Source organism: Aphelocoma coerulescens, chromosome 1A (assembly GCF_041296385.1).
Source record: "Aphelocoma coerulescens isolate FSJ_1873_10779 chromosome 1A, UR_Acoe_1.0, whole genome shotgun sequence".
Classification (NCBI taxonomy): Eukaryota; Metazoa; Chordata; class Aves; order Passeriformes; family Corvidae; genus Aphelocoma; species Aphelocoma coerulescens.
This window is the reverse complement of record NC_091014.1, coordinates 54,262,857-54,288,998: the sequence shown is the minus strand read 5'-3', so window position 1 is coordinate 54,288,998 and position 26,142 is coordinate 54,262,857. Positions and strand designations below refer to the sequence as shown.

At 52.2% G+C, this 26,142-nt stretch overlaps 3 protein-coding genes and 1 long non-coding RNA gene across 5 annotated transcripts; 2 read left to right on the top strand and 2 right to left on the bottom strand.

Moving 5' to 3' along the window:
• Positions 1-1,510: 1,510 nt before the first annotated feature.
• On the bottom strand, positions 1,511-4,424 carry LOC138104076 (urotensin-2 receptor-like). Its single transcript, XM_069002838.1, has one exon. The coding sequence runs from the start codon at positions 2,660-2,662 to the stop codon at positions 1,568-1,570; it is 1,095 nt and encodes a 364-aa protein (XP_068858939.1). The 5' UTR covers positions 2,663-4,424; the 3' UTR covers positions 1,511-1,567.
• Positions 4,425-4,517: 93 nt separating this feature from the next.
• On the bottom strand, positions 4,518-12,450 carry LOC138104075 (arf-GAP with dual PH domain-containing protein 1-like). Of its 2 annotated transcripts, XM_069002835.1 has the most exons (12): positions 12,353-12,450; positions 12,046-12,212; positions 10,926-11,056; positions 9,944-10,035; positions 9,763-9,845; positions 8,953-9,065; positions 8,173-8,319; positions 7,683-7,766; positions 7,288-7,350; positions 6,708-6,779; positions 5,980-6,211; positions 4,518-5,892 (listed from the first exon to the last, which is right to left on the bottom strand). In XM_069002835.1, the coding sequence occupies exons 1-12, from the start codon at positions 12,448-12,450 to the stop codon at positions 5,864-5,866; spliced, it is 1,311 nt and encodes a 436-aa protein (XP_068858936.1). In that variant the 3' UTR covers positions 4,518-5,863. The 2 variants fall into 2 exon arrangements, with proteins under 2 accessions (XP_068858936.1, XP_068858938.1); XM_069002837.1 differs by having other exon boundaries at positions 8,173-8,265; positions 12,046-12,424.
• Positions 12,451-13,339: 889 nt separating this feature from the next.
• Positions 13,340-16,687, top strand: NOL12 (nucleolar protein 12). The gene is made up of 6 exons (XM_069002834.1): positions 13,340-13,465; positions 13,565-13,670; positions 13,769-13,817; positions 14,244-14,386; positions 15,259-15,359; positions 15,960-16,687. The coding sequence occupies exons 1-6, from the start codon at positions 13,386-13,388 to the stop codon at positions 16,129-16,131; spliced, it is 651 nt and encodes a 216-aa protein (XP_068858935.1). The 5' UTR covers positions 13,340-13,385; the 3' UTR covers positions 16,132-16,687.
• Positions 16,688-24,616: 7,929 nt separating this feature from the next.
• LOC138104073 (uncharacterized) lies at positions 24,617-26,022 on the top strand. Its single transcript, XR_011147928.1, has 3 exons — positions 24,617-24,715; positions 25,488-25,620; positions 25,985-26,022. It is a non-coding gene; the product is annotated as an uncharacterized lncRNA (long non-coding RNA).
• Positions 26,023-26,142: the final 120 nt, after the last annotated feature.

The following is a 26,142-nucleotide window of genomic DNA, read 5'->3' as shown; positions in this document are numbered from 1 at the left end:
TTGCCCAAAGCCAGTCTGCTTTGGATGATCACATCACTCTCTTTTTAGAGCTGCATCTATAATTGTAAACATGACATCTAGCATTGCCACCCTGTGCATAGGCATGGCAGGGGGACAGCATAGCTAGGGGACTCTTCCCATGGTGTGATAAGGATGAAGCCAGGCTTTCTGCAGAAGAGAGGTTCAGCAGTATGGAAATGAGCCATGCTAGGCTAGATGGTCTCAAGGCAAGAGACCTGGCTCAGTTTACACAGTGGTGTTGACACAGTCTGGCAGACTGGGGTACATTTGGTATGCCAGAGTATTTCCCTCCACCACAGCAGGCCCATGTGCTGGTGAGAGTACCATGAGATGTGATGATGGACACAGAGGTGAGCTCTCTCCTTGCAGCTTCCTCTGCTGGGCTCATCTTGAAACCTGAGCAAATATGCTGGAGTCCCTGGGCTGTACTACAGGGGAATCTCACAATGCCTCTTAATTGCACTTGGCAATCTTTCTTTAGATTCTTCAAAGATATTTTTGTGAAGGTTTCTTGAAGAAAGCTGTTGGAACCCTGGATTCTGAGAATTTCAGCCTTTCAGTGCTGAGAGGCAGTGATCCTCAGAAACACACTTTGTTCGATCCAAAACCCTGGGAAAAGTTTCCTAAATTGTGTGATAGCACTGAGGTTGTTGCTGTGTAATTAAAAGTTATGTCACTGGGTGAAATACATAGAAATGTAGAAAATTAGGTTTAGAACATATAGGTTATAATAGGTTACAATATGGAGGATTTGGGGTGTGGATTTTTGTCTTCTTCTTTCTCCTTCTTCTTCACAAACCTGAATGTTCTGTCATTGGGTTAAAAGTTCCGCACTGCAGAATTTGAAAAGTTAGTAATTGGGTTGTAAGTAAAAAACCATATAATTGGTTAGTTTAGACTTTAAAAAGCTTGGAAAAGTAAAACTCGTGGCCATTTTCCACTCTTCCAACAAAGAGGCACTCTCTGTGCAGCTGTGTTACTGATAAGATATAATAAACAACTAAGTCCAAACAAGAATACTTGCTCTCCTGCATCTAAATTCAAACTCTGAGTAAAAAGAACTGGAGATGTAAGAAGAAAAAGTAATAGAAAGCCACGTGGTAGCTTTACCACAGGAGTATGAACCTCAGTGACGTCTCCTGCTAGCGTGGCTGTTTCTTGAAGTGACTCACTGTTCTTGTGAAATCTATGACTCACTGTTGTCCTGACTTTGTTATGGTTTGGCCCGTTGCTAGCAGGGAGATGAGGGGTGGCAAAGATTCCCCAGCTATATAATTTAGACATATCAAAGCTGACTGCTCTCTTCCACCCACTCCCCAGCCTTGTGCAAGGTGGAGGCTGGTGTGTGAGGGCTGAAGGACCTGAGGATGGAGTCAGGATCCCTGAGACAAGCACTGTCCCCACCCATCTGAGCAGGATGAGCAGCCATGCAAAGGGGAAAGCACCGCGACAACATTGATGGAAGACACTGCATGCTGGCATGGAAGGAGATGCACTTTTATTTCTCAACCTGACCCCAGCCAAAGGTCAGATGTTCCCAGCCTGCTCACCCCTCTCTTTCCCTCACAGACGCCATCAACTCCCTGAAAGCCAGAGGGATGCTGTGGCTTCCCGCCGCCTGCTGAGAGGGTGCTGCAGGCCGTGCCATGCCCGTCCCAGTGTGGCCACGGCGCCGGCGGTAGCTGCTGGAGAGCAGGGTGTACAGGAAGGGGTTGACACAGCTGTTGCCATAGGCCAGGCATGTGACACCGAAGTTGAGGTAGGCCTGGGTGGTGGGGCCAATGCCCAGCCCCTCTCGCTGGTACAGCCCGGCCAGCTGCCAGGCCCAGAAGGGGAGGAAGCAGGCCCAGTAGGCCACCACAATGGCGGAGATCCTGGAGAGGAGCTGCCGGGCAGGGGCCCGGCCGGCCACCGGCAGCCCCAGGCCCCAGGCCGAGGACCGGTACGCGCGGGCCAGGCGGGCGTAGACGATGCCCAGCACTGCGCCGGGTGCCAGGACGCTGGTGGTGAACAGCACCGTCAGGTAGAGCCGGAAAGCTGATGGCGTCCAGGTGGGGACGCAGATGCGCTTGTGGGGGCCGTCCCCCTCCCGCAGCTGGGTCATCACCATCATGGGGGCCGTGAGCAGGAGCGAGAGGAGCCAGAGGATGGCGCTGGCCAGTTTGCGGTAGGCATTGCTGGCCCGCCTGGCCCGCAGAGGCTTGGCCACTGCCCAGTACCTCTCCAGGCTCATGGCGGTCAGGAGGAAGATGCTGGCGTGCATGGTGAGGAGGTCCAGGCTGAGCAAAAGCCTGCAACCCAAATCCCCAAAGAACCAGTCGTGGGCGAAGTAGGTGCAAACCACAAAGGGGATAGTGGAGAGGTACAGGAGGTCAGCCAGGGCAAGGTTGACCATGTAGACCCCCAGGGAGCCTGCTGAGCAGCCTGCCACCCTACCAGAGGCCACCACCACCGTGTAGATGTTCCCCACCATCCCAGTGAGGTACATGGCCAGCAGCACTGCACCCAGAGGCCCTGTGACCAGGCTGTCCCCACCCAGGACATTGCTGTCATCACCCCCACCACTGCTTTCCTCCAAGAAACTGCCACCCTTGGGATCCTCTCCAGGACTTGGGCTGATGAGGGAAGGGTTGTAAGACATCTTTGGGTCAGTTGAGCAAGAGCAAATCAAGCTCTCAGAGACCTGTTCCTTCCTCCTGCCTTGCCCCCTCGCTGTACAGGACACGTCCAGCCTTAACAGCAAAGCAGCCAAAGGAAGAATAGGGAGAGTTCATCAGACACAGGGTGCTCCAGAGAAGTCTATTCCTCACCTCCAGCTGCCCAGTCCATTTTGCTGATCTTGTCCATCACAAGCTCTGTCCAGCTGTTTTCCTTAACCATGAAAGAGCCAAGAAAGGGACCCTTTCCTTCAAGACCAATAGGTGCCAGGTAGCCTCTGCCAGCCAGGAGGAAATAGCTCTTTTCTTCACTAGCTCTTCATTTGTTGCTTCTCCAGAGTTTGTTGGGCTCACAGAAACAGTGGATGAAGAAGTGGATTTCTGCTCCCAAGTCTGTGTCAGCTCAGCTCAGACAGACTTTGGAGAGGTGGGCTCTGCCCCGCTGAACCAACCCCTCGAGAGTTGCCTTGACCACTGCACGGAGGAATGTGTCTGACTCACAGCTTCACACACCGGTGTGAGTGCAGTTCCCAATTTATACTGGGCTTTTAGCCACTAGCTGAGGAGCCCCACTGGCTCTCTCCTCTTTCTGGCAGACATGCTTTCTTCCCCCGTATCTTCCTGCACCTTTCTCCTGCTCCCTTCTCCTTCTTGTTCTTGTTTCCCTTTCTTTTTCCCATTTCCCCTTGTACAGTTGTCCTCATTTGAGAGAGGAGACACCTGAAAGACAACACTCCATAATATGGCAAGGAGGGTGGAAAGCATCATGCTGTGGCTTTAGAAGGGAAACAAGAGCCAGCCCTGGAAGAGCAGTGGGCAGGGAGCAGCCACAGAGCTCTCTCTAGCAAAGCCAGACTGAGAGAACCTGTCCCCTGCTCCCTCCCAAGGACGTCAGGGCCCTTTGAGGTTTGGGTGTCATGGATGTAGTTCCCAGTTTGCAAGCAGACCCACCAGATGGTAAGACATCTCACATTTTCTGTCCTGGCCCTTTTCCACCCTTGCCCTCAAGTCAGCAGCAAGCTCCTGAAGACTCAACGGACTGGCTATTTTAGATTCGGTCTTTCCTTCCTCTCCACAAAGACCATCCTCCTCCTCCTCCAAGCTTTCCCCCTCCTTCCCTCAAAGCCCCAGGAAGCTGCCTCGCCTCAGAGCAGGGAGCAGAAGCCCATTAAGTAGGCACCACCGCCTTCTAGCGAGATACCATCACATGACACCCACGGCCGATGCTACCCTGCCCTTTCCCTCTCTCACATCTGAGCCTCGTTGTCTCAGGGAAGACACGGTGGGCTAGAATTTGCAGAGCAGAGACAGATGTGCCCTACTGCATGTACTCTGCTGTTAGTTCAGAGTTTCGGGCCACTGCAGCCATGCTCTTTTGCATCATCAATGTATTAGCTTCATTGTGGCTGAGTCAAAAGCCTCTGCTCATATCCAGCAGTGGTAATTCAGCAGCAAACAGGAGGAGGAGGCATCCCATCAGTACTCCCCTCACTGTGCAATGACCTTTGGTTTTCAGGAAAATCATGCTCCAAACTGGGAGAGATCAGCAAAATGCAGTGAAAATATACTTTTAGGTGGATATTTCCATTGCACCATAGCAGCAGGGCGAGTGATGCTCCCAACAGATTGTGGTGGTCTTGGCACAGAGTGGGGTCCCCAGAGAAGCAGAGGGGCACCGTGAGTCTGCCCATTTGGCTCTGACGGGAACAATCACAGTCCACATGCCCGAGGAAACAACGATGAACAGCTATGGCTTGTTGTTTGATTGTCAGTGCTTTTTTCCAAGAAACAACCTCATACCTCAGTGGTTAACAGGTCAGCTAGTTTAGAAAGTTAAAATAAATTACAGTGGGAGTTTTTATTTATTTCTTTAGGGGCTAATTAAAGTACTTGTTGTCTCATTAATTCCAGCTAGCTCCCCGTAACACGAGATACTTTTTCTCACACTGCCTGTGTAAAACTGCAAACACATCAGATTCTACAGTAACCAGCAGAACTCAGCTGCTCCTTCCAGCACATGAAACACAGCTCTCCCAAGAGAGCTTTAAGAGATGAGCTTTAAGACATGAATCATGGATTGGTTTAGTGTTTTGGGCTAACTGTTACTAATAGAACATGAACATACAGACTTCCCCTGTTATACTACTACATACAGTATGTATGTGTGATATGCAAGAAAAACATATGCAATGTGTAGGTCAAAATGAAAGTGCCAGGCCTTTGACATACAGAGAATGAGGGAGCAGAGATCCATGTATTACTGTATTCAGGCATCAGCCCCTAGGCTTTAGTAGAGACGGCAGGCTCTGAACTCTATACACACTATCAGCTGCTCCCTTCAAGACCCAACCTCTCTCTATTGGTTTGATAGAGACTCAAGTTTAGCAGCTGATCTTCAGTGGCATGAATATCCCTTACAGTATCTTCCCTAGGGCAGTATTCTGCCTCCATCACTGTTTGCTACATGTGTGCACATACACACATTATCCACATACCCAAATGTATATCCACATTATTTTTGAGACGGTCTCTTAATCTTCTCTGAAGCATTTGGTGGAAGGTCTGCACACAAATGTGGTCTGAAGAAGGTTTCATGCCCATACATGGCAGAAGGAAACAGGCCTCACATTTGGCTGTTAGGTTACATCTTTTAAGTGACCTTTCTCAACCATTGCACTAACTGATCAAATACCTAGATGTTTTCACATCTCTTTCACCAGCAGGTATGATATTTTTTAAAAGGAACAGGCTCTTTTAGTCCCTTTTAGCAGTCCCTGCAACCCTCTGGGGTGCCTGGCTCCAGCCAGGCAGCTGTTTACTTGCGTGGGGTGGGTGGCTATCTGCAGTTTCATGCAGGAGTGATGCTAGGTCCCATGTCCAACATAGTAAGTGCCACAGTTTTCAAGGCCCGACTGACAGGCAAGACCTGTCAGCATCCAGTCAGATCACAGCAATTTAACAGGGACAGGCTGTATTGAGGATTCAGATGCACAAAGTCTTGCACTTGAAAAGAAGCAGCTTAATCGGGCCCTCAAAACAAAGTGGATATTCTATGGGGGCAAAAGTGCTTCAAAGGGTGCTCCAAGAACACAGTGTTTTTCTGATGTCAATCTCCTCTCCTGTCCTGACAGCCACCCAATAGGACCAGGTAGAGTCGAGTCATAGCGAGATTCCTGCATGGCTTCCTAGGACTTAAACTTGAAGTAGGCTTCAACTGTAGTGAAGAAAAAAGGTGATGCATTAGGGCAATACCCTGAACAGGAGTGGCAGGAGGGGAAGAAAACAGCATCCAGGCACTTACTTGCATATTCCTGTGGTGTCATGGCCTGGTTGATGACACTAGTGAAGGCTCTGATCCACTCCAGCTGGTCACTCTCTGTCTCGCAGGTGAAGAGGTATTCCCGGTCAGGGGTGACAATGGTGATGCCATAGTGCCAAGAGAAGTTGCCCTGTGTCCCTGAAGGCAATCCCTTCTGGACGCTGTATCCATTCTCTCTGCTGCCCACAAATACCTCACCCTTAGCAAATGCGTCCTGCACATCAGGAGGGAAAGACGGTGATTAATGGAATCCCAGAAAAACAAGGGAATCATTACAAATGCACTGAAGGACAGGAGGAGAGCATGTGAGGATCGGGGAAGTAGCAGCAAAAGTTTTGGAGGTGGTCAGGGGATTCAGATAAACAGTGAGTCTATGCTCAAAGGCAGTAGTGAAAAGGAAGAAATAAGGGCATAAATCTCGAGAGGTCTGAGAGAGGAACTGCTGCTCTCATGTCTCTGTGTCACCCCCCCCAACACCACTCACACTTACACTGCTGCCCTCCCTGTTCCCATTGTTTGCAGGCAGTGAAACAAACACGGAAAGCATGTGATGAACTGAAGGGGATGGAAAGGGGAAGACCTGGAGTCCATTTATAGCAGCTGGGAAACCTGCAAGCCACCCTTGCTGCAAGCACGGACTCTGTTTGCACTTTGACCCTGCCCTCAGCATCGTTTCCTGCAGCTGCCCGGCGGTCACATCTCCCTCTCACCAAAGGATCCTTGAAGTACATGAGCCTGCGGTGATCCAGCGTGAACCAGCGCTTCTTGAAAGCCTCTCTCTGCTGTGAAGGGAAGAGGTGACGTGTGAGGGGACAGTGCCCTCTGCTGCGAGCAGTGCGAATGGATACCCCAAATTCATCCCAACCACTTGAAGCAAACCCCTGCCTTAACAGCAACATCCTCCTCGCCCTTTCTGAGCTGAGAGTGGGGGTCAGTATCGGGTTATTCAGTCCCAGCTGCTGTCCCCAACTCTTGAACTTCGATGAAGGACCCCAGAGTTGAGACAGGAGAAATCTGGACACAAAATACCTGTAAGGTCACGCACACACAGACACATGCAGAGAGATCTGTCGCTCTGGGAGAAAGCAGGGACTCTGGCTTCATCTACTTTCACATGTGTCCTTCCCTTTCCTTTTATTCTCCCCTCCCATGGTGCACACACACTGTTCCCACGGGTGTCTAAAGAGTCAGGGGGGAATGAGGAAACAGCAGGAGAAAAACATTGAAGTAGGGAAAGCCAGTGGTGCTCTGGTAGGCCTCTGATAGATTTTTTCTACCATAGCAGCTCACCTTGGGACCAGTCTTCTCCATGTATCCCTCCTTCAAGAAGTTTCTTGTCAGACGATTTTTAATCTGACAAAATGGCAAGAGTAACATTCACTTAGCTGTGCTTCTTGGCTATTCATTTCCCCCCTCACCCTTCTATTCCCCGAAACTCAGTCACCTTCTAAATTTATATTTCCCAGACTGCCTAGCTAGGCATCACTTCTGCCTCCAAAATGCCCAGAAACAGCAGAGAGTGGCTGTTTTCTGACCTCCACAAGCCCTTTTAAAACCACCTTCTCATCCCTCTATCTTTACACTACAATTTCCACTTCTGTACCTGGGGTTATAATAGTAACTAATGAGCTCTTTTATCATAAAAGCAGCGGGAGACTCGGCACGGCGCTCCAGTGCTGCCTTACCTCATTATCGCTGGCAATGGGAAATGCTACCTTCAGGTAATGGAACTGCACGGAGCGGATGGCGTTGAACCAGTCCACTACCTCCTGAGAATGGAACAGGACAGGACAGAAAGCTTAGCCAGAGCAACAGTGGGCCATCTCAATTCACCCAGCTGCACCCAGCCCTGTGTTAACTACAATCACAGTCCGCTCTCCCTCCGCAGCATCTCCCTGACACACACACAGCCAGAACAGCTGCCCCATTCCCCACATGCACAGGCAGCGCATCTTCTGTAGAACTCCTCCCACACAAACCAACTCAGCCAGTGCTCCTGCCTGCTCCCTGCAGCAAAACTCTCTCAGAGATACACAAGCACAGAGCCAGAACCCCCACCTTATTACCTACAGCATCTCACACACCCCATCCTACCCATGCTTCACACTATTTTATATCAGCAGCTCTTCAAAGCACCTCAATGGCTTTGCAGTGTTTGATGCTAAAACCAGATACCTTTCCACTTTCGTGGTAGACAAATATATTCCGGGTCTTATTCTCTTTGAGATAGGTGATCTGCAGGCCATTGGGGTTCCCAATCTTCTCTGGCTGGAATGTAGCATTGATGACATCTATTTTAACATTGATTTTGGGTTCTTTGGCCTGAAAACAGAATGGCATTGATCGTGCATGAGCAATCCTAGAAGGAAAGAGACCTAAGCTACTGACTAAGTGGGGTAAGGCAGGGTCAGAGGCTTGACCCAGGTGGAGAACCTTGCACTTGGCTTTTTAAACCTTCTGAGGTTCCCATCAGCCCACTTCTTGAGCTTGTCCAGGTTCTTCTGGATGGCATGTCCCACTCCTCCCTACCCTGAGCCATTCCCTCTCTTGTGACAGCATTTTACCTCTTGACTCGCTCATTTCAGAGAGATGAACAAGCAGAAAATAGCCCTCCTCAAAACCAACCAGAGAAAAGGTTTTTGCCAACTTGACTCACAGTGGGGTGAGATTGGTTCCAGGAATGGTGCAGGATTACACATTCAGGCAAATGAATAGGAGTGAAGTGAAAGATCAGTCCTTTTCTCAGGAGTAAGGGAAGCACAAAGGGAGAACATGAGGAAAAGTCACTGACAGTAGGAAGGGGACCCTTCTCCTTAGTGACATGTTCTGTTATCATCCCTGAGCTGGGATGAGCAAGGCAACCTCAGAAACATGAGTAGGAAATCAGAACATCTCTGTGACCCCGCTGCTCTGGGTGGAGTACACACTGAGGTGGGAGTTGACCACCATACTCACATCCTGCTTGGTGAAATACTTCAGACATCCCTCTCTCTCAGACAAGAGGAACTTGCGGGGTAGGAACTGCCCATTGTCTCGACCTCGCTTCCAAAGGATGCCTTCCTTCACCCCTTGGAGCAGAAAAGCCACTTTTAATAGCATTCCCCACAGGCATGGTAGGCATCAGAGAGCTGCATGCAGCCTGGGGCCCAGCCACCCCTCTGGGATAAAGCACATGATGGACTATGGCTGAGAATAAACACTTCAGATGTTTCACCTCTGACTTACAACTAAAGGTGGTGTTCCCATGTTTGCAGTGCAGATAAAAGCTCACCAAAAGACATTCCCAGATTCTTCCCACCTCCTAGTCCAGCTCCCACTACTACCTCTGACAGTGTAAGAGCTTTCTCCTGTGCGCACTAGAGTCCTGGCCCGTGTAGACTCTGGTGTGGGACCAGAACTCTTCCTACTTGACTCTGCAGGTCCTTGGGCTCTGATGCCCTTTGTCACAGGACTGGCAGTGGCATTTCAAGGACAACTGCCATGGTTAGAGGGGGTGGCATGCAGCAGGACAGGAATTTCTTATTGTAGATGTCTGTCTCCACCAGGACACCAAATGCCTTTGAAAAATGCCAGCTGGTAACACCAGGCTTTTAAGGAACCTGTGGCAGTGCCAGCCTACGTTGCCCACAATTTAACACCCCCAAAACTAAGCCCTGTAAGTACCAGTTGGGTTCTCAGGAGTACTTCTGGAGACACCTCATGATGCTCAAAAGTTTCCAGCAAAGGCAACAGGCAGGATGTTTTGATGCTGTGTTCTGCTCTTACCATCAGAATATGGCAGCTGTTTTCCCGGCTCAGTAAATTCTTTGCGTTCATATTTGGCCCGTATCCACTGTTCCCTCAGCACTCTATGGAGAGAGGTGACAGGTTGCTCAGAAACAAACTAGAGGAATCAGAGGAACAGAGAATTGCCCTTCCCCCTTTTCTTCTGTATGCAGCAACTTACTGGCAGTCATTGTAGGTTGGCTGGTAATAGTAAATAGGGATGTGAGCTTCATATATGGCTTTAGTCACAGCATTCCCATGCTTGGCCAGAAACTGCAGAGTTAGACAGAGAGTTAGTGCCTTGCCTTTGGTGCAGACTCATGGTGGACCTTTTCTTTCCTGACCCACTACAGGGCTACATGCACAACAAACTCTAATGGAGCATTGTCTTTCCCCTCCATTGCAACGTCCCAGCAGTCTGGCTGCAGGAAGGTGGGTCTCAAAGGTCTCATCTACTCTCAGACATTACACTGATAGCACCTGAATTGACAGAGTGCCATAAATGTCACTTCCGTAAGGCTGGGTGCACACACGTTCAGTGGATTTGCTGCCATGCCCCACGTCTCCTGGAGAGTTCAACAGCAGCTCCGCAATGCCATCTGGAAGGACATTCCAAACCTCTTCAGTCCTCTTCCAAGGAGCAACAAGACACAGATTATTTTATTTGGATCTCCAGAAAATATTTTCAGTCCCCTGAAGATTAGTGAGTTGAGGGGACTGTAACAGGGAGAAGTTCCAATAAACACCATTTTTCTCAAGAGATCATATTATATCTGAAAACTCTTCTCAGAGAATGGAATTGCCCAAGATTTTCCCCTTGGACTGCTGAAATCTGGAGGAGACATTGAGGCTGGATGGTCTTGGCAAGTGGAAAACGAGTAATCTGAAGTAACAAAGATCCTAAACAGTAGTAAAACAAATTCCAAGAGCTCTGCATTTGCCATAAAGTAAAGGGCATGAGGAGACACATAAGGCAAGTGTATCCTCCCTCTCCCAGTGGGTTATGGGAAGTTATCCCTGATAGAGTATCACGAGTAGAAAAGGGACTGATTAAACCAGATTACATTCCAACTGTGTGAGGTCAAAGGGCTAATTTTGCCAGGACACTGAGGGCATAGCCTTGTCCAAACCACCTGACATAGCCATGGGGATAAAGATCTCACCTGCACCTGAGCATCATCCCAGTAGTCCATCTTCAGGGATTTGACTTTGCTGATGCTAGGGATGTTGCGGTGAATTCCTGAACAGCTGAGGCATATAAAGACACCCAAAGTAGACGATGCCCAGTCAGGATCTGAGAATATGGAAAAAGGTATAACTAGAAGTGGCCAATTTCCCTGGGAGATATGCCTCACCTCAGAATGTAGTCCTGAGAAACAGGGAGCTGGGTAACCACAGTTTCATCTCAGCTGATTAATTAATACCAGAGGCAGGGATGCCAGCCAGGAAAAAACACAGCTATTAGTCCCTCATTCCCTGTTCCAATCACTTTGACTGAATTTTTAATGACCTATATCTTGAAAAACTCCAAAGTGCTCTGTGAACTCCCTTTGTGTAAAGGATCACCCAGACAAAAATGAAACCACCTCTGGAAAAAGACCCCAGAAGCTGTTAGTGCATCACAGCAACCCCCTAACAGTAATTAGCTCAGGAAGTGGAAACAACCTTGAATCTAAAACTCTCCTGGAATAATTGAATGGGGCAAAATGGTACTAATTTGCCCAGTCTTAATTTGGCTTGGGTGATACACTCCTTTTGGGGGCGTATGATGGGTGTTTTAGCAGCACTCGTAGGACCTCAAACTGGGTACCCTTCTGAGAGGGCAAGCCTGTCAGTAAAGGAAATTTCCTAGGCAACTGTGGCAGGTTGTCAGTTCAGAGCTGAGTCATGGCGGAGACAATGCCCTCCTGAATCATGCCTGCTTTCTGGAGCAGTTAGGGTTTCACTGGGAGCTTTCCTGTCAGGTCCTGACTGGGCATGACCTTGATTTGCATTTGAGATCTGACATGACTACAACCCACAGTGCTGCAGCTATGTAGCCCCTGCTAATCTGGGATTCCTACATCCCTGTCCTTCCTCCCACCAGTGCTAAGGCAGCATCTTCTCCCTCCTCCCTTGCCAACCCACCTCCAGGGAGAGGAAATGAATACCCAGAGCGATGCCTCCCCTTTCTCTCCACCCCAGGCTCCTGTGCAGTCCAGATAGCCAGCACTAAGTGGCCGCTAGCCATCAGCCCCAGCTCCCTGCCTCCAACTCTTCCTCCAGCATCCTTCGTGGACTCACCTGGCTTCCCACAGTCTGCACACAAAGAGTTCTCCGCTCTTTTCCACACTTCCTTCAGGGCCTTCACGCTCTGCTCGTTCCCTCCAGCCATCACCTCGGAATGGTATCCCTTCAGGCAGGGCAGGGCAGGACAGGGCCAGGAGGGCAGCTGCCTGCACTTTATGCACCTGCAGGCCAAGCCACTGCGTTATCCAGGAGAGAAGGAGCCACCAGAGAGACGAGCTCTGGCAGACAGAGGGAAAAGAGGAAAGCAAGAGAAGTCTAAGGTTAAGGTTAATGGAAAGGGTACAGAAGCCGGGCGGTGCACCTGAGCCGGCTGAGCACAGGCAGGGGCAAAGAGGCTGGAGGCTGAAGTGCACCCGGACTGTGCATGAGGAGTGAGGAGGAGGAGGAGACCTGCCCCATGGGCGTGGAGGGAAGTGCAGCAATTAACCACAGAACTGGTTTTTCCGCATTTCTTCTGGTGAAAGGACAGGCCAGGAAAAGAGCTCATGCAGCAAGCAAGCTGATAAATGAAAGCTGGCTGTGGACAAGGGACTGCCAGGCTGTGACAGGACTCCTGTCAGGACTCGTCATGCGCTGTGGGCTGGTGGGGCTGGCTTTGGCTGCCCCCGCACCATTTCAGAAGTTTCCACCGAAGTCAGCTGGCCACCACACAGGCATTACACCCATTTTTAAAGGCGAAAACAGGGAAGCAATAAAGGTTCAGGAGTTCAGCCAATGTCACTCTAAGCCATCAGAATATGGCAGTCTTGATGCCCCCACCAACCCATGCCAGTACCTCTCTCCACCACTACAGAAACCACGGCTGTCCAGCCATATGCTGCGACTAGAACACTCGGCATCAGAGCCAAGACCTATCTCCACAATTGCCTTCCCTGGATAAGAGGAGCAGCACATGCTCTGCTAACACCAAGAAATGACAATAGCTTGAAATAAACTCAGAGCTCTGTTGACGAATGCTCAGCCGAAGAACTGCAGATGTTAACTATTCGGAGGAGTGACATTTATTAAAGACGTAAAACACTCTGGAGTGTCAGAACAAGTCTTGGGCTGTGAGATCGGGTGCTACACTGCAGTGTCCGCACAAGGCAGCGGCACAGAATCTTCTGCCGGGAGGAAACTGAAGACGAGTGTAGCTGGAGGCTCCCATGCCTGAAGCAAACCCCGTCCACCGCAGGCTGGACGCCAGGGCCGGGAGCGGGCGCAGGCGAGCTCCGCGGCGCTGGCCGCTCGGTGCCGCTCGGTGCCGCTCGGTGCCGCCCGGGCCGGCCAGCGGCGGACAGAACGCCCGGCGTTCCGCCGGAAGGGGCGGGCGGCAGCGGCAGCGTGGGGCCGCCATGGGCCGCAAGAAGAACAAGAAGGGTCCGGGCGGCCGCGAGGGGCGGCTGGTGGTGACTTTCGACGAGGAGCGGCGGAGGTGAGGCCGGGCGGGTCCCAGGGCGGGAGGCGGGGAGCGGGGAAGGAAGGCATCCCCCGGCTGCTAAAAGCCGGGGGGGTTCTGTGTTGCCGGCGGCAGGGAGTACCTGACCGGCTTCCACAAGCGGAAGGTGGAGCGGAGGAAGGCGGCGCTGGAAGAGATCAAACGGAAGCTGAAGGAGGAGCAGAGAAAAATGAAAGAGGAGGTGAGGGAAGGGTCTTGTGTCCCCCCTCGCCAGGGCGGGCAGTAAGCGGGGCAGGAGGGGCGGGCAAAGGCGCCGCATGACCTGTTTCCATTTCTCAGCGGCACCAGGAGTATCTGAAGATGCTGAGCGAGAGAGAGGAGGCACTCGGTACGTGCTGGGCCCTCGGTGGGGAGGGAGGTGGGCGCCCGTGGTCCGACAGCCTTGGCTGGGTAATGAGAGCTGGGGCACGGATGCTCGCACGCTGTCCCACAGCAACAGCTGCTCGGTCCTGTCGTGTCCCCCAGACAAGCTGGGCAGCAATCTGGGTGGTAACCCCGCAGCCCTCTGGCACAGGAGATCATGAGTGTTGTACAGAGAGGAAGGAGCAGGAGGACATCTCCAAGGTGTCACCAGGTCCCCTCAAGGAGGAGAAGGAGCTTGCCCTCCAGGCTTGCAGTGCCAAGCCCCTCTGCCCTTTATCCCTGCATGCCAAGGCAGGGTGTCGTCCCTGCCCAGCATGGTTCGGCAGGAACAAGTGAGTTTACCTCGTGAAAAGCTGGGCACTTTGCAGTGCAGCATTTCTTGTGTCCCCAGAGGAGGCTGATGAACTGGAGCACTTGGTGACGTCGCGGACAGAGTCTGTGAACATCGACCACCCAAACCACATTGTAACAGTGACCACCATCAGTGACCTGGACCTCTCGGGGGCACGCCAGCTGGGACTGACCAGCTCCGTGGTAAAGCCTGTTGCTACCTCTCTCTATCAGCTGTACACGCTCCTGGGGCTGGTGAGATAGGGCTGGTGCTCTCTGAGTGTGCCCAAGGCCTTGCAGCTGGCTGGGAACAGGGATGAAAAGGGAAACTCATAACTTTTCTGTTTTTCCACAATTTAAATTGGTCCTCTAAAGAGAAGGAAATGTCCTGTGTGAATAGCTCACTCCAAACCTCCCTGGAATCCTTTGCTAGTCCCCACTGACCATGGTTAAAGGAAAAGTGTTACTGGACTGGATGGCAACAGTGTAGTACTTTAAAAACTGATACAACACAAGCAGCAAGATTTCAGACTTTGCTGCGTGGGCTGTCCTCAGCCTCTTTCCTGTGCCCTGTTCAGAAATATTACTGTTAGCATGAGGAGGGATTTCTCTCTGCATAATCCTGTGCTTGGACCACAGATAAGGAAACCATTCAGTTCTGGTTGTAGTCGCTTTTATTCTCAAAAGACATTGTAACTAAGATCTTGTATTTTTTTCATAGAGACTCTCAGCTACTGGTTGTGCTTACATTTGTAAGGTCATCTAATCTGAAAATCCACTCAAAGAGGTCTTAGTAGTAATTTAAGCAAAAGCCAAGACCTTTGGTTCATAGTTTAAACTTCAATCGCATGGCCATTAAGATCATGCTGAAGTTTTTGGATCTTGGGGTGGATTACTGTAGGACATCTCTCTGGTTGTGCCTTTCTGCGGGACTGCAGTAGGAAACCTTGGCACTTGGACAGCGAGGGATGTGGAGAATTAAAAAACCTTCATCTGTGACTAGTTAGGTCACAAAACAGGATGAAACCAAGAAGGCAAAGGAAATGCCAGAATCACAAATGTGCTTTCTTTTTAAGGGAAAAAGTGATGGATCTGAAGAAGAGAAAGGGGAAGAGGTGGTGAACAAGCCTGTAAGAACAATGCCCAAGAAGTCCAGAAACCCCTTCCTGTCTGAAAAGTACGTATAGATTCCTTCAGGCCTTTGCTGTTGGGCTCTGGCAGCTGACGGGAACGTTGGGTCCCGGGATGCGCGGCGTGGCCGCCGGAGGGGTGCGGTGCTGCCCGGGCAGGGGCCGGCAGGGGGAGCTGGCGGAGCGCAGCCCGCACGCCCCGCTCCGCTCCCGCGGCTCCCGTGACCGCGCAGGAGGAGCGGGAGGAGGGTGGGCTGCGTCCTCACCTCTTACCCAGTCCTTCATCGCGGCACATTCCGCAGCGTGCTCAGCTTGTCTCTAGGGCTGAAGGTCAGAAGATCCTAAAGCTGAAAGCTCAGGCGTTCCCCGCATTTTTCAGTATCCAGGTTTTACAACTGCTTTGGGGGTGTGGAGAGTTACTTTAACTCTGTGGTGTCTGGGCAACACAATGCTCCCCAAATCAATTTTTGTTGTTACCGCCCATGGAGACTTGCAGGTTTCATGCACAGCTTGGAGTCCCGCTGGGACTTGCTGTGTCTGGCATCCATTCCTGCTGGGCCACACAGAGCTCTCCAGCTATTGTTGTGGTTTCGCCTTGCTTCTGCAGGCTTTATCCCCAGACATTTTTCTCTTTCTGCCCTGCACAGAATCTCTGCTCTTACTGCCACGCTGCACATGCACAGCCGGAAAAAGACAAAAGGAAAGAGATCCCAACGTGGGCAAGGCCCACGTAAGAAAATCCAGAAGTCCAGCACAGGGCGAACCACCAAGACTCAGCGACGGAGACTGACGGGCAAAATGGGCCGTGACCAAGATTAACAGAGAAACTAATGTTCGGACCACCAGCTGGGACAGTGCTCCACATCTGGCCTGCTGCTCATGAGGACCCTGTCATTGTGGGCAAGCACTGTGTTTACTTGGGATTCTGACTAGCAGTGAGCCCAATTCAGTCAGCCTTTCTGTAGCCTCCTGAACGCTGGCCAGGGTGACTAGAAGCTCTACCCATTTATTTTTGCAGTGATCTCCAGCTAAGTCTCTGGGTGCCACAGAACCTCTTAAAAACTTCTGCTGAAGGTCACATTCTCTATTTGGCATAACCCTTCTGTCCTTGGGGCCACCTCTTTCAGAGCTGATACTTGGCTTTATCAAAGAAGAGGATCTGGGGCAGAGTGCAACAGGCACATCATTGTCAGGGCAATGTGAGAGACTTGGAAGAGCTCTGCTTGCACTCCTGCATCAGCGCCCTGGCATTTCTGCTGTGCAGTAAATCCTTTTTCCATGGAGCCATAGTGTCATCTTCTCTCGTGTGTTTCTTCACCATGCACACAGTGCCACACCTGAATGCAGGGCTACTTTTTGTTTGGTACTTGTGCCAGGTGAAATTGGGTAACTTTGTGAATAAATTTGAAGTCATTTTGCTAAGAAAAAAAATCTGTGACTTATTTGAAACATGACAGGAGCTGTGCTAAGGCCGGTACCAACTGGAAAGAGGGGGAAGTAATTCCTGGTGTTTAAAGGATATTGAAATCCACTGGTGCTTGGAAAATGGAATAGCTAGGAGCTATTTCTGTGGCAAGGCAGGGCCAGCTAGAGCAGGAATGGCTCATTCCATTGTCTGCTGAATATGCCGATCGTAACTGCGATAGCTCAGGGGAGTATGAAATGCCCTAATGCCCTTGCTTGAATGTGTGTGGCCCTCTCCAGGGTGGGAGTGGCAGAGGCTGCCCTTGCCCTTTACCTCAGGGTTCCTGCAGTTATTAGTAGCTAATTGCCTTTCTTCTTAGGACCTCAGTGTATGTTTTTTAGCGTGGTTGCCTCTGGCAGGGGGAGAAAAAAATCTTTGCATGGTTGGGATTTAGGAATACTGGTGGCAAAACTGTGAGTGAATCCTCTGAGGAGGAGAGTGAGCCCATGCAGCATGCTGGCCTCTGTCCTGGAGTATTGTGGAGTATTCTGCCTCTGTCAGCCAGGCCTCCTCCATGCCATGTGTGCACTGGAAAGGAAATGACAAAGAAAGAAAAGGCCTATGTGTCCAAAACCCACACCAGAAAAATTTGCAACCCAGCAATGGGCAAGTAAATAGATTCCTCATGCCAGAAATGGGAGGGAAAGGAGTAAACCAGGGCCTGAGGCTGCATGGAGGAACATCAGAACGATGCTGATGGCCACCAGCTGCTAAAGCGAATGGCACCAGCCTGATGTATCTCTCTGTCGTTTCTTGGAGGGTGTGCACACAGAGCCATCCTCCAGAGTGTGTTAAGGGGGAGGGTGTGATCTTAACACTGACAGCAGCAGCGCAATTTCTGCTGGAGGGAGGGTTCTGGAGGGAACCAGGTGACACGCGTGCTTGTGGTAAGATATGGGGTCCTCTTGCACTTCCCTTTCCCTTCTGAAGAAGGTAATTGCTGGGGAAATGGACACTGTTATCATTGGTGCCTTGGATTCAGAGTCCCACCCTGGGCTGAGTTCTTGGACACTAACACTGAATAAACTCAGTCACATTATTAAGGGGTGTGTGTGGTTTTCTCACCTCCAAAGTAGTTCTCAAACGCTGCCTTAAAGGCCACGCCAGAAAGGTCGTGGGATTTAATGGGTGACCTTACCTATCCACCTGTCTCACCTGGGGTTCTTGGGTGTTTCAGAGCTGCAAAAACACAATTCGGGCAAGGCTAAAAGCATGATGTTGAACAGGATCGAAGCCAAAGAATCCAAGAGGTCCTCTTGGATGACCTCATTGTATTCCAGATGAGGTGTTAAGAGTGACTTCTGTTTTTGTCATTTTGCTGCCAGGTGATCCAGAAGAATCTCACTTTTAGTTTGCTGTTTCCCATGCCTCATAACATCTTTCAGGCTTTCTCAAGTGTCAGCTGAAATCTCTAACAGCCTCTTCCATGCTCTGAAATCTTTAAATTCCTGCTAGAAAAGGAGTTTTGAAATTAAACAAAACCAAAAAAGTGTATGGAAAAACTGAGAACAGAACTGTTAAATCCTATTCAGCATTAACCATCAGGATTGTTCACTACACTATTGATTTCTCCATTTGATTGATTAAGGCTGTATTTTGTAATGTGAATTACTGACTCAGCCCTAGCCTGCTGTTTTTGTTATGCACAGGGTGTACAGTCAGGCTACCCCCAGATGTATTGAACTGAGGATATGAGTTTCCGTGCACAAGTTAGTGAGTTAAGTGTTTGCCAGACACATCACTCTTCATACCAGACTCTGGCTTAAAATTCTTGTTTGATGCTTCCACTTGTTTTCAAGATGGATTTGAGCATTTTGTTGGGTTTTTTCCCCCCCTGAGCTGCTCAGGAGGAGGCTGCTTCCAAATGTAAGGTACTTGAAAAATGTGAGGTACTTGCAAAAATCAACATGCTAGTGCAGTTGCTGCACTGTAAAGGAAAATCAGAGACCAGCAGCTCCCTGTGAACTCCCTTTTCCACAGGCATTTCACACGTGGCTCTGCAGCTGGGTCACCTCGGGCACCTGCACATTGCTGTGCATGTGCCCCAGGCTCACACAGAGATGCAGGGCTTTGACATGGGCTGCCACACTGGGGTTGCCATGCATGATGGCTTTCACTGACTAGACTGCGATTCCGCACACATGCACACACAAAAATATAATTGGGATTACTGAGGATCAAAAGCAGCCAAAAAGATCAGACAGTTGGGGGAGAATTGGAGTGCAGCAAAAAGGAGGAATGGTTGCAGTGTGTGCATGAGCTGTGTGATAATCAGTGCAGTGTCGTTATTGCTTTTGTAGTGTATCAAGCTCAAGGCTGTAGTCAGTACAGTCACACTGCTGCTTCCAGCAGTGTGTTCCAGAAATGAACTCAAGGAAAAGGTCACTGGGAAAGTGACAAGAACTTTTGGGGACTAAATGGGAGCTGAATAATGGGTTGTGTGGGGTAGACAGATTTGAGGAATGGATTGCAGACTTAATGAATAATGAATAACTTAATGAATAAACAAAAAGTGAAATTGAATGTTTTGTAACTCTCTCCAGCATCGGGAAGAGAAGGAGCTTGAATTGTAAAAGGAGCAGTGGAGGACAGATGCTAAGGGCGTTCTTCTAGAAATAGCAAGGGTCAGGCAGGGCTTGTGCTTGGCAGGTAAAGCCCACGTTAGACAAATCTCTGAGTGCTGTGGGTAGGCATGACCCCCTGTTGGGGCTGTGCTGGGACACGGTGGCGTTTGGCTGTCTCAGTGCTTGCGCGTAAGTCCGCTACTTTGGCATCTGTTTCGGCTTCGGGCTAACCTGCTCCTGGGGTGCTGCCTCCGGGGTGCACTGGGGAAGGCCCTCGGCAGGCGGCGAGGCGGTGCCTGGGGAGCCGCAGCCGCGGGGAAGGGCCGGGCCGGGGCCGAGGCGCAGCGCGGTGCCCGTGCCCAGGCGCGGCCCGCAGCCGCGGCCGCTCGATCGCCGGCCCGCTGCCCGCGGCACGTGCGAGCCCGCGCCCGTGGGCGCCATGGCCGCGCGCCGCCGCCGGCCACTCAGGGCGCGGTATTCAAATCACCGCCCGGCCACGACCAATCAGCGGGGAGGGGGCGGGGCCTCGCGCCCCGCGGTTCCCACGGCGAGCTCCATTGAGGGGGGAGCTCGGCGGGCGGCGAGGTGCTGGGAGCCATAGGGAAGCGGAGGTACTGGGGGCACTGGGGGGCACTGGGAGCACTGAGCATGGCCGCCTGCATGCATGCCAGAGGCCCTGGGGATCGCAGCATTATCCCCTCAGTAGGCCCCGAGGGATGTGGGGAGCAATGATTTGCCCATCAGGCAGTGGGGTACCAGGGGCTCCAGCCACGGGTGGCAGTCCGTGGGCAGTGGTGGGCAGCGATGCTGGCGTGTTTAGTGCTGCATCCCTGGCAGGGGAGTGCTTAGGCTCCCGTCTAGCATTTCGTGTGAGCAAGTCAAGCAAACATGCCCCAGTGCGAGGAAGGATGCTGCAAGGCTGGCACCCAGTGCAACTTGCTGTACTGAAAATGAGTGCACTGACAAACAAGTACTATAGCTTTGGTTTTGGCACTGACGTTTGGCCTTGGTTGTTTTGGGGAGCAGCTAAAGCCTTGGTCAGCTGCTCTGACTCAAGTGTCCATGTTTAGGGCACCAGCGGCATGTTCACGTCTCAGATGCTGGTCTGATTTCCTGTCCTTCTGTTGGTGCCTCCTCCGGGCAAATTAGGCAGAACCCTCCCAGCTCAGATCACATCCTCAAATCTGAGGACTCACTCTCAAACTCTGCAGGACAGAGGAGGTGATGGTGGACAGGATGCTTGCAAAAAAAACAGAAGAGAAGTGCTGGATCCCAGCTGTTGTGCTAGCAATGCTTGTTGCCCTTCACAGTTTTGCAATCGGCTGCCCTAGAGGTCTCAAAATTTTAGTAGGATTAACAAGTTTAGGAAGAGTCTCTGTGTTTCCAAATTTCCTAAGCTGCTTAGAGCTATCCCTTTATGAGCAACATAATTAAGAAGAAAGGTTTCGGTTTTGTGCCTTTTAAGAGAGGAAGAACATTTCCATCAAACAAAATAGCAGGACACAAGGACTGTTCGCAAGGACTCCCAAACTGGGGGGTGTCAGCAGTCGTTTCAGGGTGCAGTGCCCCTTCTATAAGAGGTCCCTGCTAGAGCACACTCTTTTCTGTATTTATATGGATCACCTTGTATCTGGGTTCCCTTTGATTCCAGTATTGACAGTTGGGAGCAGCAAACTTCAGTGTGGAAATAACATCCCTGCTTCCACAGCTTCTTCTGCTGCTGTTCCTTCCTCCTTTTTCTCCTGGCTGGCCCTCGCCAGTAGCCCATCAGCCAAAGATCTTCGTCCCTGCTATGCACAATGTCTGGTTCAGTGGATGACGTGCCTTGCATGAACTTTGAAGCCAACATATTTGCAAAGAGCCTGTGCCAGCACTGTTTCCGAGCCGCAGGGGCTCACCAGCATGCTACCCAGGTGAGCTCCTCCATCCCACCTGGAGGCTATGGATACTTCTTTCAGGGCCTCTTTGTTCTATACTGGGACTCCACCTGCCTATGTAGAGATGGAAATCCCTAAAACAAAGGCTCAGCCAGGATTTCTAGATGTCTTGTGGGGGAGAAGCTGTATGGGCAGAGGGTCTTTCTGGGCATAGGAATGCTTAATTTAACTGTGCCAGACCAAAGCTGGCAGCCAAGATTAGCAGGAAAGTGCTGGACATTGGATACGAGGGGCTTGATAGACCCTGGAAGGGAAAGCAGGGGTGTCACAGATGCAAAGCTACACGGAGAGAATCGGAGACTGGCAGAGCAGGGACCCACCCTGTATTAATCTCTGCTTGATGCTTGCTGGCATTTACAGCTTTGCCTCATCTTAAATATGGTCCTGGTCGATTCCCTGTGGCCTCAGCTGTTGGCTTGGGGCCAGGGCTCAGTCCTGTCCCTGAGGCAGCTTCAGCAAGCTGTTCCCAGAGGAGAAGGCAGGAGAGGGATAAATCTCATGGGGTTTTGGGCTCCAGGTGCCTCGACCCCAAACGGTCCTTTGGGACAAGGCTGGACGCTGGAAGCTACTTGGCTGTCTCCGACTGGGTGACAGCTGGTTTCATGTTCACAGAGGGTTTCGTGTTGTTTGACGTCCTCCAGGAGTGACTGGCCAGGGATGATGAAATAGTAATGAACCTCCCTCTCTCTTTCTCGCCCTCTCCCCCTCTCCTCCCGGCCTTGAGCCCTCTAAGGTTACCTCAGCCCTTCACCCTCGATCTGCTCAGAGCTGTCACCTCTGAGTGAATCCTGGTGCGGGCGAGACGCTGAAGGGAAGGCGGCGCAGACAGCCGGCTCCCTGGAGCCTCCCCCACTGCTGCTCATAAGCCCCGCAGGTAACAAGGGCCAGGGAGGATGCTGAGACGCCTGCAAGACCTGACAGAGAGAGGCAGAGGCTGGGACTACAGCCTTTTCTGCAAAAATCTTCCCTCCTCTTGGCTCCACTACCTCTCCCTGAGCTATCCTGCTGGTGAGGGAGAGCGGCCACCAGCAGCATCAGTGCCGACACGGGGGGGCAGTTTCCCTGAGCCCTCATCCACACATGCAGTCTCTGGGATGTCTGCAGCATTCAGCATCAAGTAGAAGTGTGCTGGGCCTCTCTGGCCTCTTACTGTAGGAGAAAAATCTCAACGGTGGGCTGGGAGAGTTACCAAGAGCCCTGGAGGCCAGGCTGCTCTCAGAGGAGGTAGAAGAAGCAGACATTTCCAAGGGGCAGCCTTCATCCTCGTCCTTGGCACGCTGACAGCACCGTTGCACCCCTTCTTCCTCACAGGATCATGCCACGGAAATCACAGGGCGTGATGCCTGCAGCGACACAGCCCCGGGAGAGCCCTGGGACTCCCTCCATATTTTAGCCCCGCAGTGCGAGGTATACGTGTGTGTGGGCCCGGCGGAGGGCACGGAGCGGTGAGTACCGGCCAGGAGCCCTGCTGCTCCGACAGGCCCCTTCGGTGGGAAGAACAGAGGAGGGGGAGCGGGAAGCCAAGCAGGGGGAAATCAGCTGCCTTTTCCTTGATGCTCTGCGTGCTGGTGCCTGGGAAGAAGGACTGAGAAATCCCCATGCCATGCCCTCTAACCGTTCCTCTGGGCTGTCCCAGGAGAGGTCAGGGGGCCCTTGAAAGAGTCTCCTTCATCCTCACTTCCTCCAGAGCAAGGCTGGTGGCCTCAGGATTGGCTCTGCCAGCCTCTGCCCATCCAGTAGAGAGTGAGTCGGTGTGGCTTGAGCTGCCAGTGCTGTCACTTGCCCCTGAGCTCTGCGGGCTGTGCTGACCACCAGCTGTCCTCTCTCCCTGCCCCACAGCTGGCACGAGAGCAGGCGATATCCCCCACTCAGCCCCGGAGCTGAGGGTGAGCACAGAGAAACTGGCACCGACCCCAGCGCCTGTGCCGAAGCCAACTCCACGCTTGCCAGGGTGAGATGGGGATCTCTTGTGGTTTGGGTTATTTTGGTCTCCCCAGCCCCCTTGGCCCTTCAATGCCACTTTTGCTGTGCCCCATTCCTGGGCACACAGACGTGTTGAATTTGTCCCTCTGGCTCTCCTGCCTTGGGTAGATGGAAGAAAGAGCCCATCATGTGCAGGGAGGTGGATTTGATGATTCTTATGGGTCCCTTAAAACTTGAGATATTCTATGATTCTAAGGTCCTGAGATGCAAGGGGGGGATCAGCTGAGACTCTTAGTCCCCACAAAGGAAGCTCTCCCCTTAAAGAGCTCATGAGATTTGCTCTCGGATACTCCCATGTGGACTTTCCTATGTTGTTCCTTGCCGTCGTTGGTCTGGGATCATTTTATACTCACACAGCTCCTCCTCTGGTGGTTCCTTTTCACCAGCAGCTTTGGGCTGAACAGGCTGTGAGTTTTCATACGTGCTCTTACCTCCTTCCAGCCCACAAAAGCTACTAGTCCCCATTGCAGAGATCTGCCCTATCTTGTCTCCCAGGAAGGGGAAATGACCCGGTTGTGGGACAACACTTTGGGATTGGGCAAACGGGACATGATGAGCTTCTTGAGCCATAAGGAGGAGGTGCGGTCACCAGCCCCACAGGCAGACAGACCCAGGTGGGCTCAGCCTGCTCCCTCCGGATCCTGGGTGAGAACTGAAGCCCAGGGCTTTAGGAAAGAAATCTGTCCGCTGAAAGCAGGTACTCTTGGTTTGCTCCTGTGTGAGATCCTTCTTCTGGTCTGCTTTCCACCCAGGGGTCTCTGAGGTTCAAGGCAGATCTCTATTTAGATTTAGCATCTCTTTAGCTAATTCCAGTCCCAGGAAGTGTTCAACACATCCATGGGCACTACGTGAGAGTCCATCTGTGTGTGTGCTGACCGTGAACCGTGGGCATCTCGGGTGTTCTCTATCTGCATGGTTTGGCATGCCCTCGGCTCGCAGTGCTGTGTTCCAGTGCTCCCACCCTGCCTCGAGGGAGTCTGGGTTTTATCTCTGCCCTCCTGGACCATTTCTAGCTCTCCTCCGAAGACCTGCTTTGCCGTGGACGTGGTGGCATCCCGCGTCGCTCGCGCCTCCCCCAGTAACGGCCTTCTCCCCGTCCCAGAGCGCCGTGCTGCCAGCCAGAAGCCCGAGGAGAGCTGGCCAAAGCACCGAAAAACTGACCCTCCCTGGGCATCCACCCTGCCGCGTGCCCCAGCTGGCTCCCCGCCGGCCCGTAGTGACCCCCTGGGTGGCAGTGGGCACCTCTCTGGCCCACGGGTTCGGGAGTCCCACGGGCACTCCAGTGGTGGGGCTGCAGAGGGGCGGCACGGGCTGGAGAGGCAGGAGTACACGGTGCTGGCAGACCTGCCCAAGGCCAAGCGCCTCAGCCAGCGGGACGCTGTTGACCGCTATGGTTCCCGGACACTCAGCCCTGGCCGAGTGGAGGTGGAGAGGATATTTGGATGCGAACGCAGGTGAGAAGCAACGGGACTCCGCAGTGGTCAGAGGCTGGGGATTGCCCTTCTACGCTGTTGGGGGGCCCCCACCTCTGAATCGCTGTGCTTCAGGGGGAAGGCAGGGCTAGACGGAAGAGCTCAGCTTTCAGCTGTGCTTAAATTTCCCTCAAAGCAAGGGCTGGGTTTAGGCTCAGAGCCTCCTCCATTGTGGCACACAGGCAGCTGAGGCTGTTGGAAGGGTGGAGACAAGCTGCACCGCTGGAAGGGAGCAGCTCACCTTCCTCATCCTCACATCCACCTGGAAGCTGCAGGACATGCCGCAAAGTAGGGCTCCCACCAGTAAAAAGGGAAGGAAAGAGGTGTTCCCCAATCCCAGCATCAATAGTTCCCCAGGGATTCTGCATTCACTGTAGGAGCCACTCAGGAAATGATGGGGGATGCCAAAAAGTACCCAGTAGCTGTTTGGGCTTTGGCTGGAGAAGCAAGAGCAGCTCCAGCACTGGTAGCACAGGGCAGGAGGGGACATAAAGAGGGACCGGGAAAGTATCCTGGGCAAGTGGGTGGGATGTAAAGATGGAGGGAAGCTTGAGGACTAGTGTGAAGAAGACATGGTGAGGCAGCAGGATATGAAAGCTGAGGTGGTTGATGGGGACAGGGAGAGGCTACGGCGCACACAGTGTCTGGGGCAGGTGGAGGTCTGTGGGGTCAGGCTGTGGTGGAGCAGGGTTTGCAGGGGCTCTGCTTCCAAGCTGAGCAGGGTGGCAGCTGGACCAACTGTGTGTGCCCACAGGAAATCAGAGACGCTGGAGGCCTTCCAGGCTCTGGAGGAGGGCCGTGTGGACCGGCTCGATGGCAAGACACCGGTGCCACCCAGCAAAGGCCACCTAACTCGGAGGCGGTCCAGTCCCAGCCTGCCCAGGGAGGTGAGGCTTGGCTGCACAGCAGGACCTCATGCCAACTCTCCAAGCTGAGTTGCTTTTTCCTGCCACATTTTCCTCTATTTCTGCCACATGCTTCTCTCTTTCATTCCCCTACTCCCTCTTCCCTCTAATCCCAGCTGTCCCTCTGTCATGGACTGGGACCCTTGCTGCTTGAATTGCAGCAGCCCTTTCACCCTTTGGGTGCAAGAGGCTTCTCTGCAGTATGGACTGGCTCCATGCACAGGAATGCAAGGGCTCTCTGGGGAAACGTTTAACCAAATCACCTGCCAGCCCTAATCCCATCTTGTTCTGCTCACTGGAACTTTTTTTTAAGAGGACTCTCTGCTCTCTCTCTGCTGTGACCCAGGGCCAGCGACTCTCCTGGCAGCTTGAGCAGCGCAGCAGAGACCCCAAGGAGACCCGGTGTTCCCCCAGCCCAGCTCGGCACCCCGAGAAGGCCACCAGGACCCGGGGAGACTCCCCACGCCCTGCCAGCCCTGGCTGGCTGCTGGAGAGAGGCAGCCG